The 19,915-nt window shown below is 38.6% G+C and overlaps 1 protein-coding gene across 2 annotated transcripts in view; it reads right to left on the bottom strand.

Annotated features, from left to right (window-relative positions):
• Positions 1-19,915, bottom strand: part of uvrag (UV radiation resistance associated gene) — a 76,137-nt gene that overhangs the window by 51,442 nt on the left and 4,780 nt on the right. For both annotated transcript variants that reach the window (XM_029520003.1, XM_029520004.1), the window contains exons 4-8: positions 19,534-19,695; positions 18,632-18,706; positions 18,428-18,513; positions 10,549-10,654; positions 5,483-5,609 (exon numbers count right to left, since the gene is read on the bottom strand). In XM_029520003.1, the coding sequence (XP_029375863.1) occupies positions 5,483-5,609; positions 10,549-10,654; positions 18,428-18,513; positions 18,632-18,706; positions 19,534-19,695 (556 nt within the window). The remainder of the gene's footprint in view (positions 1-5,482; positions 5,610-10,548; positions 10,655-18,427; positions 18,514-18,631; positions 18,707-19,533; positions 19,696-19,915) is intronic.

Genomic DNA, 19,915 nt, shown 5'->3' with positions numbered 1-19,915 from the left:
ATAACATGTGCTTTATGTTCAGACTATGAATATAAACACTGGTAATGAGGGTTCTGCCGAAGGCAACTGGCTTCTCTGTGTGACACAGGGAAGAACAGACATGTATGACAACCTTGGAGTAAAGTCACTGCTGCTCCATAGTCACATGCTAAGGATAGCTTTTCAAATTCCTATTTCTGGTTCTTCCTGATACCTGGTTTGAATTGATAAATTATTTCTGGAGCAAGAGACTCTAGAAATATGTTCAAAGTAAAAAAAAAAAAAAATTAATAAATAAATAAATAATTTTATTTCAGACAGGAATTAAAATAGCATATTGTCATAAATGGCAAGATATTCTGTGAGTCCTCAGTCTTTCAATGCTTCTGTATCTCCATGAACAGCCAGAAACCATATTAACAGAAAGGCAGAGGTTTAGCATTTCTGTTGAATGGAGAACCACACTCTTAAACACTAGCTCTGGTTGTCTACCTCATAATTATGTGAGTTTAAATGTGTGCCTTATCAGTTAGATACAGTAAACAGATAAGCAACTCAGGAACCAAATAGTTAATTTCCAGATTAAATGCCCATTTATTTCTACTGCGGTAGGTTGAACTTTGTATTTAGCAACATTCTGCTATTTAAAGTCAAAAGAAAATCATTAATTTTATGACTTCACTTCCCAGCAAGGCAGAGATCCACCCTCAATCAGGTGGGACAAAAGCAGGTGACAGAAGAGTTATATCGATTGTACAGTTCTGCTCAAATGGATCACTGGAACCACTTTTTAGCACATATTTCAGTCTTCCACACTGCTAAAACTGTCATCATGAAGGTGGACGAAAGTTCTGAGGAAAATACAGGTATTCAGAAGTATCTCCATCAGATTAACTTTGAAGACAGATAGTGTCGTGAGATCACTCTGCTGTGAATGATAACTTGCTTTCATGTAATGCCCAGCTATGCCCTATCTCTTTTCTAGCCATCCATTTTTTTCATCATGTCATCCCCGAACTCTTCCAGTTCACATCATGATATCTGCACCATCACAGACAAACTACTACCGAACATGGTAGCAGACTCTTTGATTGCATGTGTGTTGATTCGTGTATTGAACACGAGTGGTGCTTTCAGGATCCAAAATGCGGAGAGGAATCATCCTGTTGCAAGGAATGTGAAAAACTCTGAATTGTTCACGGAGCTCATTATAGCTTTCAAGTAACCATATTTCCCCACTTTCCCTTCTCTGCTTAAAAGACAATCAAGCTAAACAAAATGAATGAAAACAATTATCATCCTGAACTGCACAGCAAATGTCCATAAGAATATTCAGATAAATAATCAGATTCGTATTCAATTATGTTACTTCTGACGTTGTTGAGTGACAGCTAACTCAGGTAGCATTAAATGCACTTATGTCATAAAGAAGTGATGATATTCTGTGTATTTCATAACTTAAACTAAACTATGAACCCCCCCCCCCCAAAAAAAACAAAAAAAAACAAATGAAGATCACTGAAAGAACCTTTAAGGAATAAATCACATTTCTTTCTGAGAGTTTAATAAATGATGAAATTACATTAACTAAATAATGAAAATGTTTTGGAGGCCATAGTAATTCCTACATCTTGCAAAATCTCTGTTTCCAATTTAAAAATAAGAGCCATGTTTTTCAGCCATGGTTCTGCATGCTTTGCAAGCAAAGACTGTGACACATATGTGAGTACTGTATGGTGTCAGGGAGTTAACAAAAATAGGAAAGGAAACAGGAAATAGGTAGAAAGACATCCTAGTGAGTTATTAAGGCAGAGTGTTGGACTGCGTACCTGTCAACACTTATCTTGAAGCACGATGGCAGTCAGCTGCCACTTAAGGAGCCCTAATGATGATAGCTTCAATATGAGACCTTTTCTCTGAGGTGACAAATACCTCCACACACCACACCTTGTTCCACTGTGTTCCTTACATTTGAGAAAGCCAACTACTGACGTTTATTGCTCGGGAGCCCTGGCTCCATTACAGAGCGTGAGAATAACTACCGTTACTAAGTACAATAAACGCCATTCACAGACTTGATTTATGTTATCTACTCAAGGTGGAAGGAGGAAAATTAGACAGGAGGAAATTGTGACAAAAGTGTGACCCCCACCAAAAGCAAACCCATTAAACCCTGGGGCCAGGAAAGACAGACTTAGTTTTAAATTCACATCTGCAAAAAAGTTAAAAATGGTGGTCAGGCTCACGTCCTCTCCTACAGCTTGTGTGAAGATGCAGTGGGCTAAATGTGAGTATGTGTCCATTTGCAATGGAGAATAACATCAGTTATTTTATCCTTCTGGTATGATTTCAGTGCCATCACTGTAAATCAGCAAGCACTGAACAGCTTGTCGTTAACCTGTCATCAGGATGAAAGCGGCTGCTGAGGTTTTCCAGCGCTTATTATGCCAACACTCTCCAGGATAGTGAAGATGAGGCACACAGACGTGAACAGAACAGGAATCAGCAAGTCTGCTGCAACACAATAGTAACTTTACAAAAATGCAGACACCATACTTTCATTTCATCACATGTAGACAGACACACCTGCTGAACCTCTGCTGTATGTTTGGGTTTTCTTTTGAGAGAGGCCGGTTTTATGGGAATAACGGGCTGATAAGAGCTGTGTGCTAATGGGCCTCATGGCTGTGTGAGAGATGAGAAGACCACACAGCCAGATAAAGATGACATCGTAAAGAGCAAGTCTAAGAAAGAAGAAAACTCCATACAAGATAGCCTCTGGGGATATATTGCACAGCTATGTAATTAAATACACAGTTATACTATCAATAAAACTTACAAAGACACCTGTCACATGGGACCTTCTATGTGCGAAAAGTCAACAAATTAAACACTTGCTGCTAATTGAATCAACATTGACATTAAATGTGCATAAATCATCAGCTTTTAGCCCCTAGTTTGCCCGTTAAACTATCTGTAATAAATGATTCCTCAAGATTGTGTGGGAAACGAAAGGTTTGAAATTAAATTTAACCAAGAACTTATAATATGTGACACATATGATCATATGTGTCTCCAAAGTGAAAGATGAGATCAGATGAAACAAACACACTGCAGTGCCAACCTAAATATAATCAGACAAAAAAAAAAAAAAAAAAAAAAAATCAGCTGCTGTATGAAATACTATAAACACCTGTCTTCAAGAGTATCCTGTCTGTAATTAATGTAGGGCTTTTTCCGATGGCGAAACAAATGGATATGTGCAGGCTGATTAGAAAAGTTAAACAACAAGCTGGAAGTACAGCAAAGCTCCAAAACATATGGTTTTTGGCTTTTGAGTTATGAGTCTGGAGGGGGGGAAAAAAAAAAAAAAAAAAAACACAAAAAAAACAACAATATTTCAGCATCGCCCTATTCAGCAAAAACATTTCAATTTATCCTGAAATGGCTTTTCCCTCTTAAACCAACTGAAAGAATGTTTTCTGTTTCTTAATAAGCACCTGTCCAGCTGGGAAAAAGGCCACAAAAACAGCTCCAGAGAAGGAGAGCAGCAAACTCTTTTGTTTTGGCTGTGGACAGAATGCTGACAGGTAAAGAGGCAGAGGATTAACATTTGGGTTTGTTTTTTTTTTTTTTTTTTTTAAGAAATGTAGTACAAAAGACATTTCTCCCTCCAGCCTGCTTAGTGCTGTGTCTTAGAGTGTGGTTGGACATCTGCATTCATGTGCTGACTTCATGCTAATCATTGGCAATCCCCACCTCAGGTTGGATACTCAAAGGGGTTCCTTGACCTCTGACCAAATAAGCAAGCTGACATTCAAGATAGAAGCTTTTTATCAAGAGGATCTGACCTGCCTTGAGACAAACAGCACTGCTGATGGCAGTAGAACGTTCGTCTGGCTGTCTACATACAACTGTACAGAGTCTATATGCTGCTGTTCATCAGAAGCTTTTATAACAACTAAATCGACATTAGCACATAGACAAAGAAAAAAACCCATAAGGAACGATCAGAAAACTGAGGAAGTTAAAAAAAAAAAAAAAAAAAACTATAATCACAGCCTTGTGTTTTTTCTTCTTCCATGAACTAGTTGCTGTTCACATCCATGTTTGTCCTGACTATAGATAGGAAGGAATCTGAAAAAATGAAGCAAGGGCAACTCTAATCAGTTTGAGTCCAAATGGACATGTGTGACAGATGTAATGAAATTCCCTCCAGGTATTCCTGATTGCGCAATTACAAAGGGATGTAGGTCACAGTGACCTTAACCTTTGACTTCTTAACTCAAAACACTTCATCCTTTGCCAAGTTAACATTTTGAAGAAATCCCCTGAAGACAGAGGCATGGGACAGACAGATGAGACATAAAAATTGGACACGATTGTCACCAAAGCACAGGGATAGAGGGGAAAAAAAAAAAAAAAAAATAGAACTCATATGTCTCGGTTCCACAAGACACAATGGCACTTTGTTGAGAAGGCTACATTCAAGACTTGGCTGACTCTGGATGAACCCAATCACAGGTTCAACCTGACCTGATCTGGTAATGTTTTTTGTTTAGGTTTTTTTTTTAACGCTGATTTCAGAGCATCATGTGTGTTCTCCAGCTTCATAATGAATGCCTCATTAACTTGTCTTTTCTCTAACTGATGTCATATTAATATGGAAAATATGGAAAATTAACAAACAATCACTGAGGACATTTGCATTACGCAACAAAGCAATAATATGTGGTATAATAAAAGAAGTTGGTTAATCTGCTTATTCTAATAGGTAATAAAAAAGGAATTCACCATATTATTGCAACTCTGACTGAAAAATATTTGGGTTAGTCCCATGCTCTGTAATATACAACAAAATAATGGTTCATTTATGAAATGTCGTCTTTTCATCATCAAAGTAGTAGCTGAAACAGGCTTTCGGAGTTAATCATCAAAAGATGTTTGAGCCATTTAATCACGTCTTGTTATATAAGATGGATTTGAATTGAGCAACAAGAAAGACACTAAATGAGATGCAGAAGGAGTCGCTGATCATGTCATGTGATTCTTATGCAACACACAATATTCTGGGCTTTTCATTTTTATTATCAACAGTGTTAAATTCCAGCAACCACCCAGTGACGACATTGATCAATATGTAGTTTTACGTGTCTCTGTATTTATTAACACAACATATTGTTGGCTTTGTTGCTTGTGACTGACTCATTATTATTGTATCCACTATTCTATTATTGTTTAAGTAGGACTGAAACAACTGATTTACTTTTTACTTTTCAATACATCTATGATGTAATTAATATAACTCAATTGAAGTGTACAACTGGAATATATTTGAGTCATCTTCAAAACAATTTTATACTACATTTCATGATAAAGCAAATTAAACTTAGTCCATGTACCACCATCCATTTGAGAAAGGAGTACAACAATAAAACTTGTACTGTGGTGTTACAGGCACATTAGTCCTGTCTACCAGTTGTGCCTGATCCCTTTGCTTTACCTTTCTTCTGAAGCTGCGCCCTCTCCTTCTGACGCAGGTCTATCTCCCTGCCGAGCGCCTTCCTTTGTCGCTGCAGCTCACTGCGTAGCACAGTTATACGCAACTGCATGCACTCCCGTTCTTTCTTCTGCTCAGAGCAAACACAGGATAGAACAGGTATGGAAAGAAAACAGACAGAGGGAGAGAAGAAAAATATTTAGTGGTGAAGAGCAGTAACCCTTTAAAAAGACTTAACCCCACCAAAGTCCTATTAGCTCCCTCAAAAACAAGCCATGCTTTCACAAGTTGATCTCATGTCATATTGATTTAAGATATATCCAATACCCATCATCACTAATCCAGAATCCACTGTTAAGATTTCATGACCAGAAAGATGAAGAATGATTTATCTATCCATAACACCTCACTGACAGATGATGCGTTACTGGTGAAAAGGTTTAGTAGTCCAAATCATAGCAAGGACATGGGAAGTGAGAATGCAAGCAGATGTGAGGAGATGAGGCTCAATGTCTCTCTCTCTTGCTTTCTATATGTGTGTCTGTGATACCCAATAGCTTATACTGCTTCTTAAAACAGTTATATTTACAACTCTCAAATTTTAATTTTGCAATTATTCTCAGCTCCAGCACCTGCTCACTGAGACACATCTAATCAGCCTCAATTGGCTGGGTTGAGAGAGAGAGGGAGAGAGCATGAAGGAGAGGAAAGTAGGGGGGTGGAGAAGACCAAGAGCAGGAGGAGAGAAGATGCCATAATAAATAAATAAATAAATAAATAAATAAATAAATAAATAAATAAAAAAAACATGCAAGCAAAGCACACAGATTTAAACAGTGATTGAAGCCTGGCACCACTAAATGTGCACTAGTATATGTAAGCATTAGGTGAAAATAGTGTTTTGAACAGAAGAAGTAACAATGAGTAGTAGTGTTAAAAAGATAGCTAATGGGAACTATTGAAACAGCAGGTATTGAGCTGCAATGCCTGCACCTACATGCAAGTGGGATGTATTGGAGTAAAATTAGGTCAAGGTTCTTTCCAAGATTTTTTTTATGCCACAAACTGTCTCCTACTCCTAGTTTTTGCTCACACCATTACCGCATTCCCCAAATGATAAATTATATGATATATTAGATATAAAACCTCGCAAAACCCAGGTTCACCCCACAGCTGTACACTTATTTCGCCTGATTAAACTTGTTAAGGGCTGCTTTGTCTGTACATACTGCGTATTGTGGATCAGCTGGGAATGTGAGCATTTATTTGGAAGTTGGAAGTCAAAGACCAAGACTGCTCATTCCCCTTTTACTAAATATCATTATCCCTGCATGAAAGGGATGCTGTGTGGTACGAGCGAATACGAGCAAATAACTGAATTGGCGGCCTCCTTACCCAGTAATGTAGCACAAGGTTCTATCTCTATCTCAGTTGGAACAGGTAGGCTAAAAGTGATGCCTTCAATGCATATTTGATTTCTTCAGGTCATACATTTGAAAATGCTCAATGTTCTCCAACTGTCTCTGATCATCTTAGGCCTTGCTGGGCAAACAAATCTGAAAGTCAGATCTTTTCTTGAAGCATCTTTCATAAATCTTTAAGTCTTTAAGGCTCTTTGTTCCATTGATCAAAAAAATAAATAAATAAATAAGTCAGTTGGGGCTGATGACTTACAGCCTTTACTTTTAATCTGATTGTGGTAACAGAAAGCATCCTTGACTTTTGAAGACAGCCTTTTCTTTAAGTAAAGGAGGCAGGCAAATGAGATAAATAACCATCAACTGGCTTAAAAACCATCAGGTCTAGCTTAACTGTTCAAGTGATCTGTAGACAATCAGGCAAGAAAATCTTTATCTCAATACCCCAACACCCCATAGATGACCCAAATAAAATTTTCAATTTTAAATCAGGGCATAGTACTGTGCAAGCAGCATTAAAGTCTTGAATCATGTTTCATGTGCATCATCAAACAGGACTGTGTCACCCTTTGTAATTATTTTGAATTGGCGTTCAGAACTGTTCAATCACCTTCTTTTAACAAAATAAATATCACATTAAAAGAAAATTGTGGCATGGGTTTACTGGGTATTAAAAAAATTTCATAGTGGAACAAGGGTTAAAAAAGAAATTATGACATGCAGCACGAACCAAAGAGAAGGTAGACAATCTGAAAAAAAAAAAAAAAAAAAAGTCAGAGTGATGATAAAAAAGTGTAGTATCTAGTGTGCCGTGCACAATGGAAAGGCAGCAGGGGGAGTCTACTTATCTACTTATTAAATATATGTTTTATAACAGCAATAGCTAAATTCATTCCATGATAACCACTTATTTAATCACATAAAGGAGGAAACTTATCTGTGATATAATAAATGGATAGCACAGTCTGTCATTAGCTATTAATAAAGTTAATTAAGTGTGCAAGTAACAAAAGTAATATTCATTTATATGCCATTAATGCATTTTTTTTTTACCATAATTACATTTGATCTTACAAAAATTTTACAAAATTAGAGTGCATTATATCTTTTCTATAGCATTAAGAATCCCGTACATCTGCAGTGACAATAATTAGGCAAGCTAATACCATTAACCCCTTTTTACTCATATAATGCAGTGTGAATCGATGTTTTCCTTCAATTTATGTTATCCGTTATGATGATGCCCATCGTCTATTGTTTGTCTATTTGCATATATATGGTAGCCTTTGCATGCTTTTATTATTTTTTTATACTGCAATCAGACTTTGCAAAACAATGTTTGCGTTCAGTGACCAAATTGTTTAATGGTTATTAAAACATGCAGACGTGGACCACAATTAAGTCCATCAACTCCAGATGAGTATCTGTTTTCATCTTTATCAATCCACAACTTTCAACAGGTGTCTCTCGCACCACATGTTCCCTGACCAGCAGCAGCCTCAGAGTTCAAGTCAACATTTTACACTCTCTGTGGGATGTTCCTTCATCAGGCATCATCTCTATCTGGCAGAGGGAGAGCCTGTAGTTAGCTAACCATCTAATGAGGATCAGCTCAAGGGATGCATGAAGTGATAAATATGAATGTGGTATACAGTAGATGAAGGGGAGAGATTGGATGGTAACAGAACCATACAATGCAAAATGATAAGTTTGAATGAACAGATAGGGCATATTTAAAGCATACAAAGGGACATTTTACAGCTGACAAGAACTGTGTGAATGAGACTGAACAGTCAGGGGAGCAAAACATTAAGATTAAATAGAAAAATGCATGGATAATGGAGAGAAGGGAGAGAGTGTACTTGCTCACAGGGTAACAGATAGCGACATGGACTGTGGCATCTCTCACACGCATGCACTTTGATTGTGATCATGAGTAGGATCTGAAGAAACACAGATATGCTTCTTCTTGAAGACTTCTGAGGGTTTTGTGGCAAACAGAGAGGGGTATCAGTCGCAGAGAGAGAACTGATAGAGCCTCCATCTCTGCAATGTGTCGCACCCTGATGCTTGCATGTTAACCACCACTGGCTTTGGCACGAACCATGAGTCTTCTACACTTTCACTGAGCGGCATAGTTGACAAGTGGGTCACAGCCATGTGAGTCTGTGTGTGAAAGAGACTCTAACCCACCATCAGGGCCTGTCTGACTCCAACTGAACATCAAACAGCAGTGGGTCAGCTGAGTAAATAAGCAGCAGGCGTAGGGGGGGCATGTTATAGCCCAGCAGATTAATGGCAGCGTGTGGGTGAGAGGGTGAAAGGGCCATGTGCTGGGGTTGGTAGCCTCCACTCTGTATTTCTTTGATCCATGCTCACCATGATTCGGACAGAAGGATCGTACAGTGCTTTCCAACAGCAATGAGGCAAACCCTTAGAAGAGCCACACAATGCTCCACTCACTTCAAGTTGCTGGTTTTTTACAGAAAGGTAGAGGAAGAGGATTATGTGATTTATTAGCTGATGTGAGCTCTGAAAAGTCTTTTAATGAATGTGTCACTGAGGGGGAAATATCAGAGACAAGTTTTTGAAAGAGATCCTTTGTGGTAAAAGAATGGAGCCTCAATGTTTTTGTGGGAAGGCCAAAGTAGGCTATAGCAGAGCTGCTTTAGTAGGTCGGGTGAAGTCTGGGTAAAGGAACAAAAAATGAACCATATGAAAAGCCAATTCAGAGCGAGATGGAAAGCAACAGCTGTAACAGCTGTCTAAAGAGGCACTAAAAACCTTTAAATTTGGTATTTGTCCAAAAACACACACAACACACACACACTATATGGACACAAAAACATCCCGCTAGCACAAAGTGTATTTCAGCATGTAAGGTATGCTATTGTTTAACCAGACAAATGCCTTCCTACAAAAGATGAGTCTACCTAAAGGATGTAAACAGCAAAGTGTCACAGCCTCGGGGCTTTTATAACAGCAGAAGATAGGGGATGTTTTTGAAATGAGTGTTTACATTAAACACAATGTCAAACATGGGATCACTGATCCTTTTTTCACAGCTGTGTGACTGCCAATTTCAAAAATGTTAAAAATGCTTTCTTGCTTTTTCTTTGGATCACAGACCAGATTATGACAACAGGTGAAAACACAAACAGAGGATTTTGGTCAAGATATCATTTTGACAGATGGATTATTGCTCAACATTTCAATTGAGCTGTCAGAAGAAAAAGTTACAAGAGCTTTCCAAATGTTATAATTATATCTCACATTACTTCACATAATAATTAGAACTGGGGATTTGGATAATACAAGTACTCAAATCCTGATAGGCATTGAGCTCAACACAGTCTACTGATTATTTTTATTTGTGTAAAAGGCAGGAGGCGTGTTATTGCTGATCACAACAATTACTCCCCTGCTGTTATTAACTGTGCTTTCAAAACATCACACCTCAAATTACCCAACATCATTATATATTTTTCAAAAACATGAAAATCACATGATATTAAAATATTTTCATTCAAGCATAAACTGATAAAACCACACTGTCTGCTGTTGAGGATAAGGCGCTAAGCTGCCTAAACATGGAAAATGACTGAGTTGCTGATGCGTTCAAAATTCCTACGGGTGGGTGACTGTGCTCACCCGTTCTGTGCAGGTTGCTGTCGTCCTTAGCTTTTCCTCAATCTCCTTCCCAATCTTCTGCACTGTCACTTGGGTCTGCTTGATGGCTCTCTGGGCTGTGTGAAGCCTGCAGCAACAGAAGGGAGAGAAAAAGTTACTATCCAGATTATTGTTTGAAACATGGTGGGCTGCACGCACAACTCTATGTTGGAGCAGTGCTTTCAAGAGGCCACTAAATTGACTGGCTTAATGAAAACTGAGCATCAGTGTTATGACAACAGCAGCAATTCATTTCTTTTTGCTTGGATTTTTGCAGTGACTGTTTGGACAGCAGTATAAGAATCATGACTGTCCTCATGTGGATGACTCATTGTGCAATGTTTTTGTTATCCCCTTTTGTTTCATCTTCTTATTTACTGAGGTTGATGTTTATTGTTCTCATATGACAGCTGGGTCTTCAAAAATGTAACAGTTAATGGCTAGTTTTGACATGATACAAAAGTTCATAAAAACAACATTCAGAAAGTTTCTAATAATAAAAGTCCGACAGTTCATTAGGCCAAAATATGAAATACTAGTAACCACTTCTTAAATACCACAAACATTTAATCTGTATTATTTTCTAATAACCTAGTCCCAAGATGAAATCAAACATTGTCTGAAAAAAACCCTTAAAATTAATTGAAGCCACAAAGACAGTGGCCTGTTTCCAAATGCAATGTCACTGTTATGACTGACATAGGGGGCAGCAATATCAGTACACAAGGGACCAGCCAGCACATTTTCTAGGCAATCAGTCATAGGGCAAGTACACTTATAAAAGATATTCTCTTCAAATCCAGAGTGGGGGATTTTCTCCTCCTTAATGATATTTAGATAGTGTTTTTACACTGATCACTCTCTATAGTCAACAGTTCATAGTTTATCTCTCGTGCCCCTGCAACGAAACCTCTGCCTGATCCCCATTGGCAGCTGCCATTGCAACTAGGACAATGAAACAGGTCCTAGATATAGGTCAGAAAGAGCCTGTGGTGGAAAAAGTAATAGTCTTGACAGTCAGGCAACTCATATACTTTCCACCCCAGTTACACAAAAGTTTACAAAGGTCAAAAAGCAGGACATTTTATCATAAGGTACCCTTCAATTTGTTGTAACCACACAGTGTAGGTTACAAATTGTGTATCTCTCTCTTTTCATTGGTCAAGGTTCAATAAATGTTTCTGCTCATAACATCTGGGTCTCTCGATATTTCTCCTTCCAGTTTACAAGAATTCTATGGCACAGGGACAAAGCCTTCCTCAACACAAATCAAGGCACACCAACCAACCCATCAACAATCAACAATCCCATATGGTGACAATGAGTTACAGAGGAATGACAAAAGGCGGAGCTGGGAAACGGTAGTCATGCTGTCAAACTGGTGTTAAATCATCCGCTTCTAGCTAAATGTCTCAATGCCCACCGTGTGTGACACCACTTTCTTATGCAGCAATGGATATAGAATTGCTCAGCTCTCTGGGCCCCCAGTAAAGATTTGACTAGCTCCTGTTGTCCCTGCGTTCCCACCATGCAGTCCTGAAATTCACAGTAAATTAAATACTGTCTAATGTACACTATAACCGCAATTTTGGCAGTTGAAAACTTTAAGAATCTTCGATTCAGTATTTAATGAAGTTGCTTGTTGCTTTTCTCCTTCCTATTAACAGTGAACAGTGTTCACTCACTAGCCTTTGAACAACTGAACCGATTGAAGTGCAGTTCCTAAGACACAAGGAGAAAGAGGAGACAGTGATTATAGCAGACAAAGACAGGAGATTGTGGTTTGGGTCATGAGGGTGATGTGAACAGGGTTTTTCTTACATATGCGCTTTCTTTGAGTCTTCAAGAAATTGCCTCTTGGGTGGATTAATGTAAGAGGCTCTTTTAAAGAGGTTTCCAGTTTGGGGGGTCATTTTACCAATCCTGCGGGGAAAGTCACATAGTCTTTGGATATTATTGCCTCTTTCTCGTAAAAAAAAAAAAAAAATCTCTGACGACGTAGAGATCTTTTGGGAGGAGTTAAACAGGGAAATCATCTCATGTTTTTCACCCTAGTTTTTTAATCTGTCTGAGGTGACATTGATAACAGTTGGAGATAGTTCATTGGAACATCAGGGCAAATTTGTTTTGACAGCTTCATCTGTTTAGGTGATTGCAATGAGAGAATCTGATATGGCCTTTCCCCCAGGTGAGAATAGTTATCTCCTCTCCTCGTTTCACGCATGTCTACCTCTACCTGCCTGCCCATCACACCTTATCACAAGCTGTAGACCAGCAGGGGGCAGAGGGTCACCCACTGTACACCCTCAGTGAGATAACAGTTTAATCACTGGGCAAACATGTAGAGAACAGCTGTCCTTCTCCCGAGCCATGACAACTCTCCTTTTCCGCTGCATGAGCTGTACTAACAACTCTGCCACGCAGGATTTGCAGGAAGTTATGACTGAGGCTGTGCACTCAAACCCTGAGGGCGATAAACATCAGGAAAACAATAACATTTGCCCCTTTGACTGTGGCACAAGATCCTGCAGGGGTGTCAGATGAAACTTGTGTTTTTGAAATTTCAAGATATTTTGATTAACAGGAAGCATCCTGCAAAAAGCCATGAATGTGGGCTTTTAAAGTGGTAAGAAATTATATCTTTTTTCCATTTAAATTAAATGCATTAAAAAAAACAGTTAATAAAGACTAATTTCTTCTTATGGTTGGACATCAATATATTTAGGAGCCTCTCCCAACACAGGTCTTCCATTTTCTGTTCATTTAACTTTACTGATTATATTCAAATAAATATTTGCCACGGTTTACATGCAATGTTGTGCTCCAGCATCTGCACCTTAGCTATCAGCATTGTGCAGGAACCAGCAAATAATGTGTGCATGTGCCATCTGGCTTACAGAGACATGTAAGAGAAATACATGAAGATCAGAAGACGACACCTGGAGCACACAGTTTCTTTTGAGACAAAGAAAGAAATGTTCTGGATAAATACTTCAATTTAACTCAAACAATGTTTGTGGCTGATAGAGAAAGGGAGACAGGGAATAGTCAAAACTAAAAGGAGCCATTAAGTGAGATATTAGTAATCATCTCAGGAAACTGATTAACTGGTTCATACTGAGCAGGCATATGCATAGAATTTTTCCAAAGCAGTATTCTGAATGCATTAAACATCATGTGACCCAGCCAGCTTTCCAGCTGTACATCACATGCAAGTGTGCCCAATGCAGTTGTCAAACAAACCTGGGTCAGAGGAAACAAACTCAAGGACTAATGACTGTGCTGAATTCATTTCCAGCAACCATTTTTCAAACAGTACAGGGCGAACAGGGAAGCCAATTACCCAATTCAAAACAAGCCTTGAGGTATTTTGAGACAACATATTGGAAATAATGTCCCTCTATCACACCTTTGCAAAGGACAAAGCTGGCAGCACCATACCAGAAAAGCACCAAAAACAGCACTTGTAAATTCTGTCTATATCTCATTGCCAAAGAATGTCAATATATTTAACTACTTGCTATTCCCCTCATCTCAGCATTGTCTCCATATATATGGAATGGAAGATAAGATTACTGGAGTGAGCTTTCTCTGGCGAGCCTGCATATGGACTCCTCCAGGCAGATGTCTTTGTGCAGCAACCTGCTGAGTTGCTATAAGCGATGTTTACGACTACAACAGAAATGCAGGAAAGCCTAAGAGATCTTGAGGTAAGATATTTTATGGTCTCCAAAGGGCCAAAAAGGGGTCACAAACTCAGATCATTTTAGAAGTTTGGATCGCCAATCTGCATTCCTTTTTCCTTTCTGACATTTAAAATTTCAAACTGTTAGGCTTAGTTGTTTACGTTGCCTAGTTTAGTGCACTGAAAACAAATTATGACAAAATTGTACTGTATATACAAATTTCTGCTATCATTTGTGTTTGTCAAAGCCTACTATGTTTTGTTTGAAAGGGCACAAAAGACAAATAGTGGCTGAAGCATGAAATTTAGTTTTAGGTTAAGGAATAGCTTTAAAAGGAGGAATGAATGAACTTAAACTGAGATAACTTGTAGCACTGCTTGGAAACTAGTAAGGAGGCTGCAATGTTTGCTACAGCTAATGAGAAACTAAGGCAGTTAGTGGGAATGGCAGAAAATCTAAAAAGATACACAGCTATGGCCTTAATCATAGGAGAATGTAATCTCAGATTTAAAAAAATGAGAGAAAATATACCAGACACACAGTAGGGCATATACTTAATACAGTGCTGCCTAAACTGAAAAAACAACCCAAGACTGGCTAATGCGTTTCATATATATGAGTGTTACTTTGATTTCCAGTAAGTCCACTTCAGACGTGTGAAATGAAACAAAAGCATTCACATCCATATGTCCACACTGATTTAAAGCTTAGGTTTCAGTTTGTTTCTGTAGTCTTGCTGCCGATAGTTAAGACCTCAGGCTCAGTTGTAGTCTCCATCCCAGTCTGCCTGTCCAACACAGCACCATGATGGCTTCCTGTGACTGAGAGCACTGATCGCAGAGTCTGACCTGCTGACAGATAGACCTCTCTTGCTGCTTCAGGGAAGGTGTTTCAACATCAACAGCCTGTAGGGAATGAGAGATCCTCCCATTCTGTTGGCACGTATTAGACACACAAGCAAATCTGGATACGCAGGCAACACATGGCTCTGATCATAGCGGGGGTAAAGAGAGTTTCTGCTTTAAGCTCCAAAAGTTTGAGACAACTTCAATCGACAATGTCACACTGCTGAACTGTTAATATTGTGTCCTACGAATGGTTAACAAAAGTCACATAGGGCTGTTTTACTGTAGACCTGAGATTTCAACATTCCGTATCCACAATGGTGATGTCAAATAGACTCACTGAAGTGAGAAAGAACTGTCGCCCTGCTGGAGCACTTCCACTTACCCACCACTCCAATGTGACATTCAGAAACACATTAGACCATTAAAGATGGCCTCTAAGCATTATAAACTAGAAAAGAGGCCCACTATGCCGCTCTCTCATATATGATGGCAGGGAGTCAGTTTTGTCACCCATTCTATTCCTTCCTTCCAGCTCACATATCAGGCCTTTTTCAGGTAAGACAGGGAAGCATGTGTGAGGGGTTGGGGAACATCCGAACCTGTGTTAATAGTCTCTACACAAGGGATAAAACAACTTCTTTGAATAGCTGGATCATTTTCGTCACTGTCTTGGCTTTCTTTCTTCCCAGGCAGACAGGGGCCCACTCTAGGCTGTAAGATTTGGCTAAACTTCTATCTCAGCCTCGCTTGACAAGACAAGAGTTTGCTGATTGATGATCTGTATGCTCCCACTTCATCTCTCCATCTGAGACGTGTTGTGTTTGCTTGCCCACATCACCATGCTACTCTCACACAGAAGTGAGCGGTGTTGTTAACTGGAGTTGGGCAGAAAAACAGACTGCGAGCCTGTTGACAAATTACCATCATTAATCAAGATCAGCGCACTTTGAACAAAGTAGCGCTCATCCTTGTCAATCAAAGGATGAGCTGAAGAAAGCACTTTGCAATAGGCCAAAGGATAGAACAGAATAGTTGTTTGAGAATATCTGACAACGTGGGTTTCCCTTGTGGACATGCATCACTGTCCAAAGAGTAAAAAAAATAAGACCTTTAGTGCATGGAAAAGACACAATAGAATTTAGAATGGCACTCAGCAAAGCACATACCCCCAGCAAGGAGAAACAATCTAACATGTCCTCTCATCTCAGCTTTATCATCTGATCTGTCATCTGTTATTAATGTACATGTACCGTGTGGCTTTATTACCTGTGTGAAATTATGTCATCAGCATTATATAGTTCATAGAGCACTACAGCAGGATGACATGTTTCATTGCTATGTCACAAAAGCTGTTATTGTATAACTTTTTAGTTGTACATTAAATTAAATACTGATGTCCTAAGTGCTGATAGTACCATATGTACAGTATTAAAAAGTATTAAAGTGTACTATCTGGATTATTACCTGGTTCTGCACCAATGTGCAAAGACAGAGATTCCAAAATGATAAATGAGATAAATGAGAATTTTATTTGTAATTTGAATTTTTTTTATAATCAAGATTCAAACATTACTTTTATGGGAATGTCAGAAAATGCTCAAATTTACACTGTTAAAGATAAGTTTTTGCTGTGGCCCTTGAAAGAGATCCAGATCTAACATAAACCAGTTCTTTCCTGGTCTATGCCCAATTTATCCACTACTAGGTTCACTACTTTGGTGTAACCCTGTAATTGCAAAACCTTATTCTTATGATAGGTTATTAGGCATACAAAGTCAATCACCACACCACACCACACCCTACTATATGATAAAAAGAGTATGGTCGTGGCATATAAATATGTGCTCCCATATATAATTTATTAATGCATGCAACCAAGTAGATGAAGCAATAAAAAAAAAGCAGAGATTGCAAAAAGTTTCTATGAGCAGCACTCCTACTGAGTGCTATAGAAGAGTTGATTTATTTTGAAAGAGAGAGCTCAGAGCTCTGCAAGTCAGAAACTGAGAAGATTATATATAGAAATTATATATAGAAATATATGCCATTATATACCATAGGGGGCTATGAGGAACAATATCTGATGAATCATTCTAGAGTACATGCTCATAAACCATTTGCATGAGTTCACTAAGCCAAGTAAAAACTCTGAGAGGGTGAGGAGCAACAGCAGAGTAGTGTGAGGGATGAGGGGGATCAATCTAAGTGTGATAAACTCTTATTCCCACTAGGTATGGACAGAAGAGAATGCAGAAGAAGGCTGCAGTAATAGACAAAGTAAGAGCAGGGGTCATAAAATTTATGATTCAAAAATTGTATTATTTTTTTTTTCTCTGCTAGCTGCTGGAGAGGGAAGCTCATAAACATACACTGTGACCACTTCTGGATGAAGGATCACTGTTGCTGTTCAGCTGGCTTTGGCATAACTTCCTTTTTCTTGACACATGTAGGGCCTGTGACGCATTTATATCCCCCTACTTAATTCTTATGGATGGAAAACGCTGTCTGAAGCTTTCATAATATGCCTAATGACAGGATCCTTATCTTATTTTGGCAGTGTTTAACTTGAAGCTTGCAGATACACATTTATTTAGGCAGAACTGAGTGTAATTATGTTGTTATGTGATCAGGCTTTGGTTAACTGTGGGTTTCCCTCGGGGGAAGCCCTGGTAATTCTGACACTGGTGTTTACATTTTACCACATCTAAATATAAACAACAGCTAGTGTATGTTTGTCAACAGATGCATTGCTCTCTGCTTTTTCTTAATTACGGTACTGAGACTCTCCTACCAACAAGCAACAACATATCTCCATCTCCTTCCTGTGGTGTACATTTGTATTGCAGGCTTTACACTCAACATCTTGAAGTACTTTCATTTGAATGGCAATCACAATCCCAAGTGTGACAGTGGCCTCTTGATAAGGGGCCTTAATTAAGATGAATTCCTTAAAATGTTCCATATATTTCAACTATTTTTTCCATCATGTCAAAGAAATACAGTGTGGATTGCTGGCCTAAACAAAACTGGAGTCCTGCAGAGCTTCCCTGATGACGAGTCTATGTAAATGTTGCCTTTCCTGTGGCCCCATCTGCTGGACAAAACACCCTCAGGACAAAAATAAAAATGCTGCAGAGATAGGAGAATGTCTAAACACATGACTTAATACAACTAAAAAGGCACACAAACACAAAAAACAAAAATAAACAAACACACACATATAAAAATAAAAACGTATTCTGCATGAGACAAGAAATGTTTGAGCAGTAGGATGAAAACTGAGGTGACCTGGCATGATGTTAGACTGATGCATGGTATGATTCTTACCTGAGCAAAGAAAAAACACTGTAAGAGTTCCTGACTGAACTCTGGTCAACCTGCAGCAGACTGTTTTTCTTCCGCTCCGAATGATCCTGCAACAACCACATGTCAGTGGTTGAGTGTCAAGGCACTCACAAGCAGTGTCCAAAATAGAGCGGAATTAGGATTGGGTTGTTATGATGCACAAGCTCAGGAAAATGGACAAAGTACCTTCTGATCAAAGTCAGCTGCATAGTAGCCATCATTCAATCCAAATATGATCTCATTGGAGTTCCTGGATCGAATCTGTGGACAAATTGAGACAGCAGAGGCTCATTATGAATACTGAGTATAATAGAACAAAGACAGTGGGCATGTGGATGTGAATGAGACACTGTGCTATCTGTTTACGAGTTTAGAAAACAGTCCCACTGTAATGGAATGGCAACAACGCTGACTTCTTTTATTATTTTTTATGAGCTATTTGTCTCAGTACTTAAGAGTTTCATTGTACAAAAAAGTTGAGGAAAAAAAGCCAGTGTGAATAACCAAATGTGTACAAACTGATTACTTATTACTTCCTTAGCACTTACATATACATTGAAATTTGAAGAAAGAAAATAGAAAAACAAATGCAGTTTCTTACCTTTTGGCATCAGCCAAATGTTTTAATGTATCTATAGTATTGAGAGTGGTTGGTATATTAATGTTTTGTTTGAGTATCAGCTGACTGTGACTGAAATCAGGTCTGCCATCTTGAATTGCAAACATTGTTGCAACAGAAACATTGAACTGATGTAGTTAAGTAGAATCACATTTTTCTTGAGATCAGGATTTATGGTACTGTGCAGTCAGACTTTAGACTTGATCATATTACAATAGATTGAACAAGCAATAAATAAAATGAATGTCTTCAAAAGTTAGCCTACTATACATTTCAAATATTGACTCCTGCAGAAACTGCATGTTTTTCTCCATTGTTATTGGTATAATCTTCAGGAACTTCATATTCTGTTTTTGATGAGAGGTGTTTTGTTTTTTCTCTCACCACTTATACTGTAGCTCCCCATGTGTCCTGTCCCACACTGGAAACCTTGACAAATATATATATATTATATTATGTGGCTGCTGACCTGCTGTCCCGTGTATCTGAGGCCATCCAGATTGACCTTCCATTCTATGAGGAGCTGATACTGTTCCTCCTGTCCTCCCCAGATCCTCACCACAAAGCAAGACACTGAGGTGTCCAGAAGGTCTGGCAGCATGCCAAAGTCCAGGCTCCGCCAAGTTGGATTCTGAAAAATATGTACACATGCACGTGGGGGTCATTGCTATGAGTATGTTAAATGCCTGACATAATGGCTCATCAGTACAATCAGATTGGTTGTAAGATTCAAAACAGGATCGGAATAATTCTGGAATTCAGAAGACACATTTTAAGGAAAGCTACTGTTCACGTAAGACAAACAGGACTGCTTCTGTCAGACAAATTCATTGGTATAATGTGACCTCTGT

This window comes from Echeneis naucrates, chromosome 14, assembly GCF_900963305.1.
Source record: "Echeneis naucrates chromosome 14, fEcheNa1.1, whole genome shotgun sequence".
In the NCBI taxonomy this organism is placed as follows: Eukaryota; Metazoa; Chordata; class Actinopteri; order Carangiformes; family Echeneidae; genus Echeneis; species Echeneis naucrates.
The sequence above is the reverse complement of the archived record's forward strand: the minus strand, read 5'-3'. Positions and strand labels throughout refer to the sequence as shown.